Here is a 19489-nt window from a genome sequence, read left to right on the forward strand (position 1 = left end):
CATGTTTGTTGCGTGAGGTTCCTGAGCCTTTTTTAGGTTTCAGGAGCTCTTCTCCCTCTAGGAGGAAACGTTTCGGTCCGAGGAAACAGCTATGCCAGAGCTCCATTAGTAAAACTGTTCCCCTTGTACTGAGCACACGGTGGGTGGGTCCTTCAGCGTTTTGTGCATTTTGCATGCTTCAAGCCTTATAGCCAACCTTAAGAAGAACACACTATTATCCTAAATGTGTACACATGGGGCATGTGCGTGCAGTGCCTCTGGAGGCCAGAAAAGGGCATCGGAGCCTCTGGGACTAGAGTTACAGGTGGTTGTGAGCTGCCATGTGGGTGCTACCCAATGTGGTGGGAACTGAACTCCTGTCCTCTGTAAGAGCAGCACATGCTCCTAACTGCTGAGGTATCTCTTTAGCCCCTATTATCCTAATTTTAAAGTTTTATTTATTTATTTACTTTGTGTGTGTATGTGCATGTGTCTATGTGAGTTTTTGTGTGCCACATGTGTGCAGTACCCAAGGAGGTCAGAAGAAGGCATCAGATCCCCTGGAATTGGACATATAGGCAGTCATTATCTGCCATGTGGGTGCTGGGAACTGAACCCAGGTCCTCTCTGTAAGAGCAGCCAGTGCTCTTAACCATTGAGCCATCTCTCCAGTCCTTTATTATCCTAATTTTGTGGATGAGAACACTCACAGTGTAAAGGAAAGCACTTCCAAAGAGTGTACAGACAGTGTCAACCCCAGGAGTCCATGTGCTAACCAAACCCTCAGGTTGATGCCTCACTCTCTCCAGGAGGCAGGGATGAAGCCCAACAGACAGCAATGGTCTATGCTATGTGTCTTTAACTTTATTCAGCATCAGGTCAGATCTGGGCATCAGGGGGCCATGGTGGGGGTCAAGGTCTTAGGGAGCAAGATTCTGCAGCAGGCAGTGGATGCAGGGGTCATAGGTCGAGTCAGATGTCCCATGTCATGCTCAGTTGTGCCCTATGGTGTTTTGGATCCATTTATCATAATTGCAGACATCGGTGTAGACCCCTGGCTTCGTCTTTGATCCACAGGGGATGTTACCCCATGACACAAGACCTCGGAGGTGATCCCCACATACCAGGGGACCCCCAGAATCACCCTGTGGGGAAGAAAGAAAAATCAGATACAGACAGACACACAGACACACACAGAGACACACAGACACAGAGGTTACAGAGAGAGAGAGAGAGAGAGAGACATTCAGATGGAGGGAAGGGCTCCGTGTGGTGGGGCTTGTCTCTGCAGCTCCTTGGGAGGCTGAAGTAGGAGGATTGCAAGTTTAGGATCAGCTGTGCTACTATGGAAACCTTGTCTCAAAATAAAACAAGAGAGGGCCAAGCATGTAGCTTACTGGTAGAGCACCTGCGGAGAGCATGGGAGAGACCCTGGATTCAGTTGGGGGCGGTGAGGATTACCAGTATCTGTAAAGGTATAGATAGGAGAAGGGGAGGAAAAGAGGGAGGGACGAGAGGTCGAGGACACTAAGATCCATAAAGGTAAAAGGTATAGACAGAAGAGAAGGAGAAACAGGGAGGGAGAAGAGCGAACGAGACAGACAGACAGACAGACAGACAGACAGACAGACAGACAGACTCAGGGACATAAAGATCCATAAGGGTAGATAGAGGGGGGAGAGGAAAAGAGGGAGGGAGAGAGGGAGGGGGAAGGGAGGGAGGGAAACTCAAGAGACACCAAGATCCATAAAGATATGGATGGGGGAGAGAGAGAGCGAGAGAGTGAGAGAGCGAGAGAGAGCGAGAGAGAGTGAAAGAGAGAGAGAGCAAGAGAGAGAGAGAGAGAATGCTAAGACCTGGAAGAGGTTGGGGAAGATGGGCCCAGGAGAGAGCATGGAGGAGCACGCCCCTCCACCTCCGACCTCCAGGCTGGCCATAACCCTGCCCTTTCTTTACTTCCAAATCACTGTGTCGCTCTTTCTGTACCTCTTGCTGTCTTGGCTGGGCCATTGCATTAGGGTCATTTTAGCGCAATGAGGAGACACTGGTTGCATAAAAGTGGGGGATGCTCCAGTTAAAGGTGGTGAGGACTAGGTGGATGGGCGTGGTGGGTTGCGTTCGAAATCCCAGCACCCTGGAGGCTGAGGCAGGAGGATTATTGTGAGCCGGAGGACAAGCCAAGGCTACGGAGCAGTGAGGACCAGAGCAACAGGCTTTGACGGTGAACATGGAGCTCCTCCCTCTGCACCTTTGCTGCTGGGATCTCCCTCCCTCCTCCAGAGCTTGCCCTGTCTAAGCAGTAGGCGTGCCTCCTTGTAGCGCCTCGCTGGCTCTTCATGTCTCCTCTGTGTCTCAATTTTCTGTCTCTACTGGCTGGTGTGTGTGTGTGTGTGCGTGTGTGGTACATGCAAATATGTATGCATGTGGAGGCCAGTGGTCTGCCTTAGATCACGTTCTCAGGAGACATTCACTGTGGTTTTTGTTTTTAGATTCTTATGTGTGCTTTTTGAGTCAGGGTTTCCCTGTAGCCCCAGCTTTCCTGGAACTCACTATGTAGACCAGGCTGGCCTTGAACTCACAGAGATCCGCCTGCCTCTGCCTCCCGAGTGCTGGCATTAAAGGTGTGTGCCACCATATATTTTTTAAATTTTATGTGTATGAGTGTTTTGCCTGCATGTGTGTAAGTGCATCCCTCAGTGTGTGCCCTCGGAGAGGGCGTCGGATCCCCTAGAACTGGAGTTAGGGATGGTTGTTTGCTGCCATGTGGCTGCTGGGAACAGATCCTGGGTCTTCTGCAAGAGCAGCCAGTGCTCTAACCACTGAGCAACCTCTCCAGCCCCCACACCTAGCTTCTTACATAGGTGCTGGGAACCAAACTCTGGCCGTCACACTTGTGTCCCAGGTGCTGCACGGACTGAGTCGTGCTCAGATCCCTGGCTGCCTTTTTTATTTCTGTATCTGTATGTGTGAGACGGGGTCTTTCCCCGTTCTGTCTCTGGTTCCTTCGTGCCTGACTTTCTCAGCCTCTGCTCATCTCTGTGTTGGTCTGTGCCTCTTTCTGTCTCTGGCTGACGTCGTGCCTCTCCCTGTGGTCTCACCTGGCAGGAGTCGTTCCCATCTCTCCTGTCGCCTGCGCACAACATGTTCTGGGTGATCTTGCCCGGGTAGGCACGCTCACACTCCTCATGAGGCACCAGCTGTACCTCAGCACACTGGATGGTGTCTGGGAAGTCACCTGCGATAAGGGAGATGGGTCAGGGTCACACAGCCTCATCCCCATCTTCCCCAGGGAGCCCCACCCTCCAGTTCCCGTTGGTTCCCCTCTCTCTCTCTCTCTCTCTCTCTCTCTCTCTCTCTCTCTCTCTCTCGTCACTGCCTCCCGATTCATCCCTTTCCTTATCACTTTTCGCTCCCTCCCTCATCATCTCTCCTCCATTTTTCTCACACCCTGTCTCCACTGGTTGCTCTTCCACTGGTCCAGCTGACCTCTAGCTAGGATTCTCTTTCTCCTTGGGCATTAGCCTGTCCTTCTTAACCACTGGTTTGTTCTAATTAATCATCTCTTTAAATGTATATATAACGTGTGTGTGTGCCTGCCTGCCTATATGTGCACTGCCTGCATGCAATGCCCCTAGAGACCAGAAGAAGGCATTGGATGCCTGGAACTGGAGTTATAGGGGGTTATGAACCACCATGTAGGTGCTGGGAACTGAACCAGGTCCTGTGCAAGAGCAGCCAGTGCTCTTAACCTCCCGGGCCATCTCTCCAGCCTCTAATTAGACCTCTTGATCACTCATCTTTTTCTACAGCCCTTATTCTTTCCTTTCATTGGCCATATCCAGTGGTCTCCGTCCCTCAATGGTCCTGTTGTAACTGACCCCACCTACGTTGTCAGCCTGCACTTTCTACTGTCCTTGTCCACCTTTTCATTGTCCCATCACGTACTGGCCTGTCTTCACTGGTTCTTAACCCATCCCGTTGTTTTCCCCAGCGGCTCTGCTCCACCACTGACCTTTTCCAATTGGGCTTTTTCCCATTAACTCCTTTCTTTTAAGGCAGGATCTTGGACTTGGGAAGTGGCTCAGTTGGTAAAGGGCTTGCCACACAAGCAGGAGGACCTGACTTTGATCCCCAGACTCAAATTTATAAGTACATCACTATGCCCAGCTTTTTATATGAGTTCTCTAAGACAGGAGGACCCCTGAAGCTTGCTGGCTAGCCAGCTTAACCTGGTGGGTGGGGCCAGCCAGCTTGGCACCAAGTCCCAGTGAGAGAGCAGTCTCAAAAAATAAGTAGAGAGACGAGGGCTGGAGAGATGGTTCAGCAGTTAAGAGCACTGGCTGCTCTTGCAGAGGACTGAGTTTGGTTCCCAGCACCCACATGGCAGCTAACAACTATCTGCAACTCCAGTTCTAGGGGATCTGACACCCTCTTCTGACCTCTGAGGGCCTTGCATGACATAGGTGCACTTTCATACATGCAAGCAATACACTCATACACACAAAAAAGATAAATAAAATAATTTGAAAATAAGTGGAGAGTAGTAGAGGAAGGCCACTAGACACCGCTAGCTTCTACACATATGCACACTACACATGAAGGTGTGCAGACATACAACACAGAAACACAAACAGACATACAACACACAGAGACACAGACGCACACAAACACACACACAGATGCACAGACATACAACAGACACAGACACACACAGGCACACAGACATACAACACAAACAGACACAGACATACAGAAACACACAGACACAGGCACACAGACTTACAACACACAGAGACATACACACAGGCACAAAAATACATACAGACACACAGACACAGATACACACACACATACACACACACACACACACACACACACACACACATATACAATGTGGATGGCTCCTGACAAGTGGCACCTGAGACTAACCTCTGACCTCCACACACAGGCACACATGTAAAAATAAAATAAAATAAAGCATGGTCTCACTATGTAGCCCAGGCTGGCTTCCAACTCTCTATGTAGCCCAGGCTGGCTTCCTCAGCCTCCCAAATGCTAGAATTATGCCATTAATGCCCTCTAACCCATTTCTCTTAATTCACAACCTTCTGTTTTGTCTTGGCTTTGGGGTGGTTTGAACCTGAGCCTCAGGCTGGCCTCAAACTCGCTGTGTAGCTGATGCTGACCCGGGGCTCCTGATCCTCCCGCCTCCACCTGGGATCACAGGGGTGTGCCGGCAGTGCCATCCTTGGCGGGCTCTCCCAGGGCTCTCCCATTTGCTCCCCTCATCCTTCTGAGCAGTGACCTCCTTCCCAATACCAGTGCCTCTCTCCTGGCTTCCCCTCTCATTGACCTTTGTTTTGTGACCCACCTTTCCCATGCTGTCCATCCATGGTCTCTATCCTCCATTGGTCCACCCCCTCCCATCTTCCTCTCTTTCCATTGATCTTTCATCCATGGGACACACTGGCTCATCGGTCCTCCTCTTCTGCCCACCTTCCCACAGCCCAGCATCTACCATCCCGCCTCCGTCTCTGGAGGCTCTCCTCTGTTCCTTCAGCCCCTGTCTCTCTCCCCTCACTCACCATCCCTCATCTTGCCCCAGCCCAGGATACGGCAACTGGGATTCTCCTGTGAGCAGTCTCTCTTCAATGGCAGAGGCTGGATCGTTTTAGAGAGTCTGGCTGGAAATCTCAGACGCACCATCATGATGTCATTGTCGTGGGTGGTGGGATTGTAGTGAGGGTGGACCACAGTCCGGTTGACGGAAATCCGCTTTTGAAAGTTCTCTCTTTGACGCAGGTTGTGTTTTCCCAAGTAAACCTGCAGGTTCCTGGCGAGGAGACAGCTAGGATTCACCTGCCGCCCTGGACTGCCCTGATGCTCCCAGAGAACAGGTGCATTACCTGCCCTGCTCCTCCCTCAGTCTACCCAGGCTCAGTAAAAGGCAAGTTCATCTTTCTAGAATTTAGCCTTTCTAATTTTCCTGTACTAGGTGCTGGAGAGATGGCTCAGTGCGTAAGAACACTGATTACTTTTGCAGAAGATGTGGGCTCGGTTCCCAGCACCCACATGGCAATTAACAACTGTCTGTAATTCCAGTTCCAGAGGATTCAACGCCCTCTTCTGGTCTCTGTGGGCATTGCACTCACATGGTGCACTTACATACATGCAGATAAAACACTCATGCACATAAAATAAAAATAGGGGCTGGAGAGATGGCTCAGTAGTTAAGAGCACTGACTGCTGTTGCAGATGACCCAGCACCCCACATAGAAGTTAACAACCACCTGTAACTCCAATTCTAGTGGATCTGACACCCTCTTCTGCCCTCTGTAGACATTGCACAAGTGTGGTGTACTTACATACAGACAAAACACTCATATGCATAAAATAAAAATAAATAAAATATTTTAAAAAATTTCCTACACTATTTGACACAAACCCCAAACTTCAGGTTCTGTACCCACAGATTTAACCCTTCAGAGATCAAAAATATTAGAGGAGGGGCTGGTGAGATGGCTCAGCAGGTAAAAGGGCTTGTTGCATGAGCCTAAAGACCCAAGTCCAACTCCCACAACCTACCTAAAAGTGGGAGAAAGGATTGGAATCATTAAAGCTGTCCTGTGACCTCCCTCTACAGGCATGCTGTAACACACACACACACACACACACACACACACACACACACACACCATACACACATAATAGTAATAATAAACAAAAATTTTAAAATATATTTTGGGGAAACGTATTTGTATTAAATATATGTAGATTTTTTTTCTTGTTATAATTTCCCAAACAATGCAGATAACAACCATTTATATAGTATTTTGTCATGGGTATTATTGTAAGCTAGAGATAATTTTATTTATTTATTTTTAAGTTTCATTTTATTTATTTATGTGTGCATGTGTATGTGTCTGTGTGAATATACATGTACCTGTGTGGGGGGCTGTGCATGATCAGGGGCCAAAAGAGGTTATCGGATCCCTCTGAACTGTGGTGTACCATCAGCCCTTCTAGAGACGATAAGTTTATGAGCAGATGTGCATAATTATATGCAAACACTGCACCATTTTACATAAGGTAGATTCACCTCTACCTGCGAATCTTGATCTCCTCTGGGTCCCAGAATTGCTGTTGATACCTGGCCTAATGAAGCTGGTTATGGGATGGCCAAGGCTTCTGTCTGCCTCCCTCTTGAAGTCTCCAAGACATGACCAAGGTCTCCTCGTATCTGCTCCAACAAAGAGATACTCACGGTTTATCACAGTGCGCAGCTGTGAGCACCCACAGGGGGTGAATGAGGACCCCACCACACAGCAAATGACCCGAGGTGTACAGGGTGGCTTGGAAAGGGTGAGAGTCCTTCTCACAGGGGCCACCATGCACCACCTTATCCTTATCCTCTGCCAAGCCTGAGGGAGAGAGAGGCTGAGTCAGAGAAGGACTCGGAGAACCCAGATCCACCCACCAAGGTGGGCCACCAACGAGTGGGTCTCCCCCTCCAGTCCTGCCCCCAACCTCGTTCCTGTCTTCTCACCTCTCCCTGGTCACCTCTGCCTCCGTCCTCAAACCCTCAGACTCACCCCATCCTCAGCCGGTCCCCACAACATCCTCCTCATTTCAGTTCCACCTCATCCCATGTCGGAGCTTTGAACACTGCACCCCCCCCATCTGTCAACAGCCACCATCCAACTCCCAACCTCCTCCCTCATCTTCGTCCCTCTCTCCCTACCTGTAGCGGCAAAAACCAGGCACAAGACCAAGGTCTTCAGGGCCAGCATTCTCATGGTCATCTGCAGGAGGAAGCCAACAGCTCTATTAGCCGGTGCTCCAGCCTCTATCCAGGACCTCAGGCTATCCTCACCCATCCTCTACTTCCTCGATGACCTGGTCTGGCCTGCTGTCCTGTCCTCCCTTGACCTCTGCTCTCCTCTTCTCTGATTTTGCCTTTCTCATCCCACATCTTGAATCTGAGGGTCCAGTGAGCACAGGCACCAACCAGTCAGGATGTAGACCAGGTGTTTGGGTCCAGTGGGAGAAATAGTCAAACTTTCTGCTTCCCTGTCTACTGAGGAACGAGATACTAGCCATATTTTTGGACAGGTAAATAGATAGGCAAAGGGCCACTGATAAATAAAGGTGGCTTCTGCCCTCTTCGTGGTTGGAAACAAAGGCTTGGGGGCTCAATCTCTAGTGGGCAAGGCTCTTTTTCCAGCCAATTAGCTCAATCAGTCCACATAAGGCAAGAGCTAGATTTGGATACCCATCATTTGAAACTATAAACCTTTCAGCCTTTTCTTCTTTTTTTAAGTTGACCAATTCAAAATTATGGGAGGGGACCCCATTAAGACCCTTAAAAAAAGATCCTCCCTCTCTCAGTTTCCTGAGACCCCTGTCCACTTGTGGAGAGCTTTTCTTTGTGAATGTGTGTATATGTGTGTATCTTCTTTCAATAAAGTGTATTAGACTGCTGTTCTCTCTGGTGGTTTGAGATTTTTCCTGCCTTTAAAAAATATTTTATTTATTATTATTATTATTATTATTATTATTATTATTATTTAATGGGTGTGAGTGTATAGCCTGCATGTATGAAAGTGCACCCAAGTTTATTATTATTGTCTTTTTTGAGAGAGGCTCTCCCAGTAACACCAACTGACCTGGAACTCAGTGACCAAGCTGGCCTTGAACTCGCAGAGATCCATCTGCCTCTGCCTCCTGAGTGTTGGGATCAAAGGCATGTACCACAATGCCCAGCTTATTTATTGCTTTTATTTTATGTGTATGAGTGTATTGCCTGCATGTGTGTAAGTGCATCCGTGTTGTGCAATGCCCATGGAAGTCAGAAGAGGGTGTCGGATCCCCTGGAACTGGAGTTACAGATGGTTGTTAGCTGCCATGTGGGTACTGGGAACCCAACCCAGGTCCTCTGCAAGAGCAATCGGTGCTCTTAGCCACTGAGCCATCTCTCTAGCCCCATTTCCTGCCTTTTAATTCTTTAATTGGCTGAAGAAAAAGAACTAGGCCCCCTAGACAGTGACTATCCTCGAGCCCAAGTTGGTAACACTAGTAACAGAGAGATTAGCCCAAGGGGTCCCTGAGTCCTTCATCTCCACGGGACAAACTCTGAATCTTGGCTCTGTACACACCTGTCACGCCCCCACAGCCACCACTCCCCCGACAACCGTGGGTTCTGCAGTTCCTGTCTTCTTACCGTCATGGCCAGCTGTGCTCCAGTCAACTCAGCAAGGCAGCGGGTTCCCCAAGAAAAGAGGGGAGAGAGGGTGCTGACAGAAACAAGCCTTCGGGTAGCACCTAGGTGCTGAGAGCTTGGGGTGCAGGACTGTCTTCCAGAAACCCGCTCGGCCCTCTGGTCTCCCTGAAAGAGGATGACTCTGTCTGCAGACACCCCAGATACGTCCTTTTAACCCCTCTCTCCTCTAGTCTCTGAGCCAGGCGGCTAGCCACACCCTTCCTTCTCACCAAGGCCTCCCACATACATTCCTCCTGCCCCACGGCTCAGCTTCAGGTGACCCCTGACCAGCTGGCTGCCCTGAGGGCTGCATCCAGCTCTGGTCCACAGTGACCATGGATGGACTCCTGGGTCAAAGGGAGGAGGTTGGGGCTTGGACCCTGGGTCAGAGGGAGGAGGCTGGGGATTGGACCCTGAGTCTGAGGGAAGAAGTCGGGGTCTGGATCCCTGGGTCTGAGAAAGGAGGGCTAGGGTCTACAATCCTGGGTCTGAGGGATGAGGTTGGGGCCTGGTCCCTGGTTCTGAGCAATGAGGCTGGAGTCTGGATCCTGTGTCTGAGGAGGAGACAGCATACTGGAATCCCGGTTCACAGGGAGGAAGCTGGGGACTAGATCCCTGGGTCTAAAGGAGGAGGCTGAGGCCTGGACTTCTAAGAGAGGAGACTGGGTGGGGTCTTGGACCCTTAGATCTGAAGGAGGAACTTGGATCTTGATCCCTAGGTCAGAGGGAGGAAGCTGGGGTCTGGACCCCTTGGTATGAGGGAGGAGGCCAAGGTTTGGACTTTGGGGCCAGAGGGAAGATGGCTGGGGTCGGAACCCCTGGGTCTAAGGGAAGAGGCTAGGTTGGGTCTCCTGGGTCTGAGGGAGGAGGCTGAGTCCTGGGTCCCTGGGTCTGAGGGAGGAGAGATGGGTCCTGGTCCCCTGGGTCTGAGGGACAGAGAGATGAGAGATTTTTCGATTTAGGCTTGTTTTGGTTGCAGACAGAATGATGCTAAGAATCCAGTGTCAGCTCCCAGGCAAGCAGCAGTGCCCCAGCCTCCATCAGTACCCCAAGTATCCCTGCTTGGGGCCTGCAGGTCCTCCTGACTCTGTATCACGTTGACACTGAAACCAGCTGACCAGGTTCAGTGGGGTCAGGCTGACTCACCTACCTGTAAGTCCCTCTGTGGGTGCCCACGACCTCCATGTCCCCAGGGGAGTGGGAGCTGGCAACCAGCTATTGAGAAAGAATGTTTGCCAAGCTGTCCCCCACCCCTGACCCAGGCTGGGAAGCAGGATGGAACCTTATGGGGAAAGAACCTTTCAACAATCAGGCTTTGTCTGTCCCCAGCAGCCCAGGGCCACGCTGCCCCGGCAGCTCTGTTTCTCAACTCATTTCCAGGAAGATGGGCGGAGGTTATCTCAATGACTTCCCTTTGTGTCCTTGTGACTGACAGCCCTGCTATCCCTGATCTGAATATTTCAGAACTCTGGTCCCTTCTGGTCCTTCTTCTTCGTTTGCCTGCCTTTGGGGTCTCTGCCCCCCCCCACCGTGTGTGTGTGTGTGTGTGTGTGTGTGTGTGTGTGTATCTGCCTGTGTCTGTGTCTCTGTTTCTGTCTGAGACTTTATCTCCTGTCTGACTCTGCGTTTGTCTCCCTGCCTCTATCTGTCTGTCTGCCTGCCTGTCTGTCTGTCTGTCTCTCTCCATCTCTCTGGCCCTTTTTACCTTTCCATCTCTTTCTCTGACTCTGTTTCTATGCCTGTCTATCTTGCTGTCTCTACCTGTTTCTCTCTGTCTCCCTATCTCTGTGTCTCTGTCTTTCTGCGTCTCTGCCTTTCTGTCTCTCTCCATCTCTCTGTCCCTCTCCTCTCTCTATCCCCTCCCCCTCTGGAGTCTCTAGTTATTTTGTTTCTCCTGATTGTCTCTGACACTCTGTCTCTGTTTCTCTCTGTGTCTCTCTATCTCTCTCTGTATGTCTCTCTATCTCTGTCTCTGTTTCTCTGCTCTGCCTCTCCCTCTCTCTTTCTGTGTCTCTCTTCATCTCTCTGACTCTGACCCACCCTTCGCCTCTGGAGTCTCCAGTTCCCTTCCTCTGGGTCTCCCCACCCCTACCTCCATCTCCAGCTCTCCGATCTCTCCTCTGCTCTGCACACCACCTGCAGTCAGGCTCCGGGGTACCCGGAGGGATGGTGACGAGGCTTGGGAGGCTAGTGGGTTGCAGGAGGCTATGCAGACTGAGATTTGCACATATGTCTACACAGGTAGAGAGAATTGATTTGGTGCAGACTCTGGGGACTGGTATGAGGTATGATAAACAAAGGCACCTGAGGCTGTAGGGAAACCCAGAGGATTATGGAGACTTTTATGTGGCTTTGACCTTGGGTCTGGGAAAGTCAAGAGTGAGTGAGGAGGAGAGGGTACAGCCGTGGGTGGGGCAGAGGCAGAGGTCAGTGTGGGCTGTAAGTGGCTGGGTGGAGGGACTCTAGGAAGGGCTGGGACTGAAGAGGGAAAGGGGCCACATACTGGACAACCACTGGGCAACGGGAGCAGTAAACATGAGCAACGTACCCCTCAGCACCTAGGGGCCTTGGCACCTCAGGCGACCCTCTTCTTTCACAAATCCAATCACCTTAGATGACTCAGTCCCCATCACCCTGGGAATGAAAACTAAGCACTTGAGGCTACTCTGGGTGCTTCACACTGAGTCCCCTCTGGACTTAGTATCTTCTTCTTTGGTCCCATCATTCTCCCAGACACAGAGTCAATGCATTTGGTTCCTGGTCGCCATTTAGACTGGGGACTCCTCACTCTCTGGACCAGAGGGGCCTCCCCCAACCTTCTCTGGGCTAATTCTTCCCTCTTGGCTTCTCAGAACTCTGTACAACTCCTCAGACCCCTCAGGGCAAAGTTTTAATCCTCATTCTGAGACTGGAGGATCTTCAGCAAGCAGCCCTAGTCAAGACCAAAGTGACACTAGTGCATGTACACACGTAACTGCTGCATATGCATGATGTTTCTAAAAGTAAAACAAGGCGGGGCATGGCTCAGTGGTGGAGCCCCTGCCTAGGATCCCCCAGTGAGGGGCTGGGGTGTGGCTCAGGGGTAGAGCCCCTGCCTAGTACCCCCAGTGAGGGGCTGGGGTGTGGCTCAGCAGTAGAGCACTTGCCTATAGTCTACCAGTGAGGGGCTGGGGGCATGGCTCAGTGGTAGAACACTTGCCTATAGTCTACCAGTGAGGGGCTGGGGTGTGGCTCAGCAGTAGAGCACTTGCCTATAGTCTACCAGTGAGGGGCTGGGGGCATGGCTCAGTGGTAGAACACTTGGGTGGAGCCCCTGCCTAGGATCCCCAGTGAGGGGCTGGGGTGTGGCTCAGTGGTAGAAAACATGCCTAGAGTGATCAAGTCCCTGAATTCTATCCCAGCACCACCAAAATCAGTTAATCAATCAATCAATAAATCAATAGTAAAATGGGCTTAAATGTTCTCTTTTTTTGTAGTCCCAGCTGGCCTAGAACTCACAGAGATTTGCTGCCTCTGCCTTCCATGTGCTGGATTAAAGGCATGCACCCACACCCAGCCTTAAATGTTCTTTTTAAAAAATACATTTTTTAATTTATTATTTCTTATTTAATGTTATGAGTGTATTGCCTACATGTAAGTGCACCCATGTTGCGCAGTGCCTGCGTAGGTCAGAAGAGGGTGTTAGAATCCCCTGAAACTGGAGTTAGTAGCCATGTGGGTGCTGGGAATCAAACCTGAGTCCTCTGCAAGAGCAACCAGTGCTCTTACCCGCCAAGCCATCTCTCCAGCCTTGATCTTAAATGTTCTTATCACACAAAAAAAAATAGATGAAACAATGCTTTTGTTGAATAGCTTTACTTAAGCATTCCGCAATGTATGTATACATTTATTAAAACATCATGTCTATATCGTAACTATATGCAATTTTTATTTGTACTTAGAAAGTAAATTTAAGCAAAAAAAGAAAAGAAGAGGAGGAGGAGGAGGAGGAGGAGGAGGAGGAGAAGGAGAAGGAGGAAGAAGGAGAAAATCTAAAAAGCTATAGGAACTGGATGAGTCTGGTGGCCTGAGCCTGTCATCCCAGGTAGTGGGTAGGCTCAGAAAGGAAGGTTTCTTGCTTGGGCTACAGCACAAGACCCCATCACAATAAAAAGTGGACAGAGCTAGACTTACACCTCTGTGGTGGATATGACCTAGCGTGTGAAAGGCCTTGGGTTCAACCCCCAGTGTGGCAAAGCAAAACAAAATAAAGAATTCTATTGTTTTATTTTAACCAAGATATTGAAGTCACTCTTGTTTCAACATGAACTTACAATATGAAAGTGATCAAAGGTTCCATTTGCCGTGTTTCCTGGCATACATACCGAGTACTTGGAGAGCATCACGGCCCAGTGGAAACTCATTTTGACCTCTCTCTAGCCATCAAGGCCCATGAGTACTGGGTACTCACCACATGGTCTAGCCCTGCCCACTTCTGTCTTCCGTCTTTGGAGACCATGGTAAATGTCCCTTTGTGACACCATGTCTCTGATCCCGGGCCTTTGCTTCTGAGGTTTTGGGTTTTTTTTATGCTTTTCCCACCGTCTCTAGCCGACCACCTCTTCTCCTTCCGGTCTTTCCTAGAACATCATCTTCGAGAGCAAGCTTTCACTGGGCACCACCTAACATCACCTGCCACAGCTTGGTTTAGTCATTCTCTCATGTGGGCTTCACAGCAGGTGTCTCCTTCCAGGTGTCACCCTGGACCAGAGCCATCTGGCTCAATCTTCATCTCCCCCACTGGACCTTGAGCTCCTTGAGGGTAGGCCTGACTCACTGTTGTATTCACAGGGACTCGGGAAATGTTGACCCGATGACTGAACCATTGCATCACATCTGCTCCCATTAGAGCTAGGACAACTGAGGCATAGAGTGGAGAAATTTATTGCTCAACCACAACCAGACTGGAAATTGTGGAACCTGAATGGAACTCCACTTCCAAGATGGTAGTGTTCCAACATGGCATGCTCCAACTCTCCCTGTTCCAATACGGCATGTTTCAATATGGCAGTGTTCCAATGAGGTGGTATTCCAACATTGAGTTTTCCAAAATGCCCTATTCTAATAGGTGTATTCCGAGATGGCATAGTTCAACATGACATGTTCCAATATGGCAGCATTCCAACATGGTGTGTTCCAATTCTCCCTATTCCAACATGGTGCATTCTAACATGGCATATTTCAAAATGGTGTGTTCCAATATGGTGGTGTTCCAATGTGGTGTGTTCCATTATGCCCTATTTCAATATGGTGCATTCCAACATGGAGCATTCCAACCTGGCAGGTGTTTCAGAATGGCAGGTGTTCCAACATGGCTGTGGCGTGGCTCACTGGGGCTGTCTCACTACAATATAGGGTGGATGGACCCAGGAGGAGTTGTTGAAAGCCGTGTGGGGAAAGGGTGGGCATGACATAGCATTTGATTTTTATTTTAAGGGTGGGCATGACATAGCATTTGATTTTTATTTTATGTGTATGAGTGGATTGTCTTCATGTGTGTAGGCACACATGTGTCCTGCAGTGCCTGCAAGGGTCAGAAGAGGGATCAGATTCCCTGGAACTGGAGTTATGGACAGTTGTTAGCTACCATGTGGGTGCTGGGAATTGAACTTGGGTCCTCTACAAGAGCAGCCAGTGCTCTTAACTGCTGAGCCATCCCTTGGGCCCCTGAAGGAACTGCTGAGAGAATATGCTATGGAAATAATCAGAGCTCAACAGCTGAAATCAGGTGAGGAGAGGGAGTTTAATTTGATGTTAGCGGGACTGACATCATGAATCAAGAAGTCAGATCCCCTGTTCAAGTTTTGGGGGGGCGGTTTATACTCAAGTGAGGAATGCAAGCAAAAGGTACATAGCATATACATGGTAATTAAGTACGATGACAGAGGTAATAGAAATGCAAAAGTTACAGGAATGCAAAAGCCTTAGGTCTGTACAGCAATGTGATAGTTTTGGAAAACAAAGGCTTCTTAGCCTGGAAAACCGAAGGGGGCAGGGGAAGATTCCTGTACTTCCCCATCACTGGTGTTCTCAGCTATCATCACATTGCAAAATCCTTTAGCACCTGATAAGTTCTACTTCCACAACATTCCCCTCCTCTTCACTGACATAATCCCCTATGTATATTCTAGAGGAACCCTGTGATATTCTTGACAAATCACCTGGAGTCTGATAGCTTCTACTTGGTTTTGATAAATTTACTGAGAATATTTATTATACATGGTCCTATCAGAAGGATTAATAGAACCATGACCATGGTCCTGTAAAGTGGGCCCCCCAGGGACCCCAAGCTCTCCAGGTATTCTTCTAGAAAGACTCATTTCCCTCTTCTCCAGCCTTTTTTTTTTTTTAGCAGTTGCTTTGCATTCTAACTATGCCTGACTGATTTGCATAAAAACAGCATTTTTCTTCCACATAGGCACACATACCTCCTTTCCGATGGTTCTGGCATCTCTATTCTCAGGGATAAGTTTACTGGCAGATCTAATGATTTCCAGCTCCCAGTTCAGAAAGAAACTGGTCATTTTCTTTTGGAGTCTTTACTTTAAAACTGTCTATTTTTTACCTTTTATTTTATTACTTTGAAGAGCTAATCCAATTTGCCCATGGGGAATCGGGACACAGACTGTTCTGGCTTCTTCCATGCTGAACAGGGACACAGGGTGTGGCAATTGGGGTACCCCTTCAGTATGTTTTAGGGTCCGTGACTCCGTGGGTCTCTTCTGAAGAACAAATGCAAGAGTACGGAGATGCAAAAATCAAACAGAGTTTTATTAAACCAGCTAGCTGGGGCCGACCGTCCTTCCAAGACACGCAGGTTTGGTTAGAGCAATCGACCCTGAGGCAATTTTAGGTAAAGATTATATAGGCTTCCACAACCGTTACACAAAAGCCCGCGTTTATACAGCCAATAGTTTCAAAGCAAGCATTTCACAAACCAATAACTTTAAAACAAGAAAAATGTTACAGCTCCCTTCAGGTATCTCAATTGGGGAGAGATGATTGGTATGTGCCTGGTACGACTCTTTCTTGTTATCTTGTGTAAGCAGACATGACATGACACAGAACAGGTCAGGCTCCGGGGGTTGTAGCACTTTTTGCCTCTATCTTCGGATGCCTGTCTCTAGTTGAGTTAATTGGTTACAAGCAGTAAATTCAAACAAGCAGTAAATTCCTCTTTCCCTAACAATGTCTATCTAAAAGACTCACAAATTGTGTAAGTTTTAACTGTAGGGAGAAAAGTAAGTCCTTGACCAATGCCTGGGAGATATGAAGAAGTCAAGGCAAGTATGGTTAGCATTACAAGTTCTAGACAGGGAACCAGAAAAAAATCAGAACAGGGCAAAATTTAAATGTCCAAATTAAAATCCGTTGGAATTTCTTGATGAGGGCTTCTAAAAACATCCATCTATTGGGTTCCTCTTCATTTTTCTTTGGGCTGCCAAGACTGGACTCAAGAGTGATGAACTCAGGATTTGTTTTCAGGTACTCTGATAGCTGTTGGTATGGCTAGAATCAGTCTTCTAGACAGGGAGAAAAAATAAATTTAGCCATCGTTTTAGAACAATAATAGCTGCAGGTGTGCACTACAGTATTGGAGACCAAGATTTGAAGTCTTATGCCTGAGCAGCATTTTCTTGTTAAGAACAAAATCACTATTGAGAAATAATTGTCTAAATAACATTTTACCTGGACTTAAGTCTAATGTCTGGGAAAGGCAAGCCTTTGGACTCTTAAAGAAATATATTGATTAATTTCTGGTTATACTTTCCTTTCGGGTGTTTAAGACCATGCATTTGGCCCAAATAAACCAATTTACCTTTACTTTAAGGTCAGTTGAGGAGCTGGTCCTCAGGGGTCACATGGGCTTGGGAGGAGCCTCTGGCTTCTTAGGCCTTTTCTTTTACCGGTTCCATCTATGTGAAGATAAATCAAGGGTCCTGCTTGACTGGGGAGGCATGGAGGAAATGTTTCCTCTGTGTTGACCCTCCTCTTTGCAGACTGGACACTGGTTTGAGTCCCTCTGGTGGGGTCTCCATGACCTCCCTGAACAAGAGGACAGGTGACTCATCACAGTTTCAGGACATATCAAGCGATTCCCATAGTCCCCTGGGACACTGTCAACCTTCCAGGGCAAGCAACAAAACTGTCCCTTAAGTCCCTTTGTCCAGATTAGTATGGGCCTTTAGATATGGTTATTAACCACCCAAGAAAGTCAGTTGCACCAGCCTGGTACCTTTAATTTCCGTGTAATATATAGATAATGCTTGAACAAAACCCAAACGTTCTCAGTAAACATTGACTGGAAGAGACTTATCATCACAGGTTAACTAGGCACAGCCCAGGAAGGGGACCTTAAAACAAGAATTTCTTAAGTCTGTCTCAGATGAAGGCTGTTCTATTACAAACAGAAGCAGTCTCCTTTGAGTTTTCTATATCCTGATTTACAGTTTTCGGAAGGAAGGGAGGCATTATATCACATACCTATCGACAGGAAATAAACTGATCAGAATTCAGAAACTGTTTTCTTCTAGGTCGCATACATCTAGTTCAAGGAGGTAGACCTAGTTTTTCTTGAGTCAAATCATTCTTGTTATGGGTAAAAGAAAGTGCCATAAATAACATTTGCATAATACAGAAAAATATAAAAGATATCTTTCAGTAGTATAGGTAACCCAATATTTGTTTGTACCCACTTAATCCAAATCTGTAACCCATTGTGCAGTACAAGCCAGGAGTGGACTGAAAATTAACAACTCTGTATCTCAATAAATTTATTCAGACCTTTTAATAAGTTTGTTCAAAATGAATTTCATTATCCCTTCTACTCTGGAAATATCCCATCATTTTAATGTTTATATATAAGTCGTTACTGTTATAGTCCATTTCAAATTCAGAAGACCATTTGCAATTAGGGCAGAATTACAAACAGCTGGCTGGGAAGAATGGCTGGATACTCAGGTGAGGTTATCCCTCCTTTAATGAAGAAATAACAACCATCAGCAAGCCCAATTGTGATAACCTTTTTTTTGGTCTTTTTTTTTGAGACAGGGTCTCCCTGTATCCCTAGCTGGCCTGGATTCATGATGAAGACCAGGCTGGCCTCGAACTCACAGAGATCCGCTTGCCTCTGCCTCCTGAGTGCTGGGACTAAAGGCGTGTGCCACCATGCCTGACTGTGATAACCTTTTATTAGCAGGCACAGCTGAAGTCATGAAGATGGTAGTTCTCTGACTCAGAAGAGCACTGTGCAGCATCATCTTATTATATAAGATAATAAATGAGTTAAGATCACCCATGTACACAATTGTGCTTTAAGTTCCCAGGTAGACCTTATAGTTCAGAGAGTGGTCTATCAAAGAAAGTGTGTAAACACAAGGTAGAGAGAAGCAAGTGGCACCCAACCTCCAGCATAATCACTTAAGGAAAACTGTACTATAACCCTGCTCAGAATTTAATAAATCCTTTTAATAATATTCATAAACAAATTTACCAAGCAATTAAGATTTTACCTCAAGCCTTGAAGCAGGTTTCAAATGACCAAGTCTCCTTTAAAGGTTTAGAGATATTTTACGTAGACTTGGAAAATGTTTATTCTATATAAACATATCTAAACACAGAGATAAAATTGCACCCTGGAGCAAGTTGCTCTAAGTTACTCCATGTTGTTAAAACAGCTGTTTTTCAGACTGTCCTTTGACCCAAGAGCTATTTTTTTCTACATTAGAGTATGTTTTTTAATTTTCTTGATATCTGGTAAATTATTTAATGATTGTTTCCTTAGTATTAAACTTAAGTCTACACATTCACAACAGTCTCATACAATAAATACTGTGGTTAGACACAATGTCATGACAAACCAGTTTTAAAACCAAGACCTTGATGAAATTCTGATCAGATAAAAGAAACTCTTAAAAACCAGCAGTACTTTACATATACAGCCATACACATACACACACACACACACACACACACACACACACACACACACATGATAATCAATAAGCCCCATAAGTTAACTGGTCCAGACTATAAAAGATGTCTAGTCTATCTGTTGGAGGACCCATATTTTCAGTCCCACTGGTCAATTACCTGGTGATAGAACCAGGCCCAGGAAGGCAGGTTATGCTAAATAGATGGGCAGAATACCTGGTGTGTTAATTAAGTAGCGAATATTTTTGCCTGGAACTAGCTCAGGTCCCCCCAGAACTT

The 19489-nt window shown here is 47.6% G+C and overlaps 1 protein-coding gene across 1 annotated transcript; it reads right to left on the minus strand.

Annotated features, from left to right (window-relative positions):
* Positions 1-828: 828 nt before the first annotated feature.
* Positions 829-9365, minus strand: Klk6 (kallikrein related peptidase 6). The gene is made up of 6 exons (XM_008845236.3): positions 9200-9365; positions 7721-7781; positions 7244-7400; positions 5565-5812; positions 3078-3214; positions 829-1124 (listed from the first exon to the last, which is right to left on the minus strand). Exons 1-6 carry the CDS (start codon positions 9203-9205, stop codon positions 972-974), a joined length of 762 nt encoding a protein of 253 aa, XP_008843458.2. The 5' UTR covers positions 9206-9365; the 3' UTR covers positions 829-971.
* Between the last annotated feature and the right edge of the window lie 10124 nt (positions 9366-19489).

The sequence above is a fragment of the Nannospalax galili genome, unplaced genomic scaffold, assembly GCF_000622305.1.
Source record: "Nannospalax galili isolate Female #2095 unplaced genomic scaffold, S.galili_v1.0 scaffold960, whole genome shotgun sequence".
Classification (NCBI taxonomy): domain Eukaryota; kingdom Metazoa; phylum Chordata; class Mammalia; order Rodentia; family Spalacidae; genus Nannospalax; species Nannospalax galili.

What these genes read in the sequence shown, in the direction of transcription:
- Klk6 (XM_008845236.3), bottom strand. An exon ending in CTGGGGCAAGATGAGGGATG is followed by an intron (nt 3,215 to 5,564) that starts GTGAGTGAGGGG and finishes CCCTTATCGCAG; the next exon opens with GTGACTTCCCAGACACCATC. An exon ending in ATGGGAACGACTCCTGCCAG is followed by an intron (nt 1,125 to 3,077) that starts GTGAGACCACAG and finishes TCTTCCCCACAG; the next exon opens with GGTGATTCTGGGGGTCCCCT.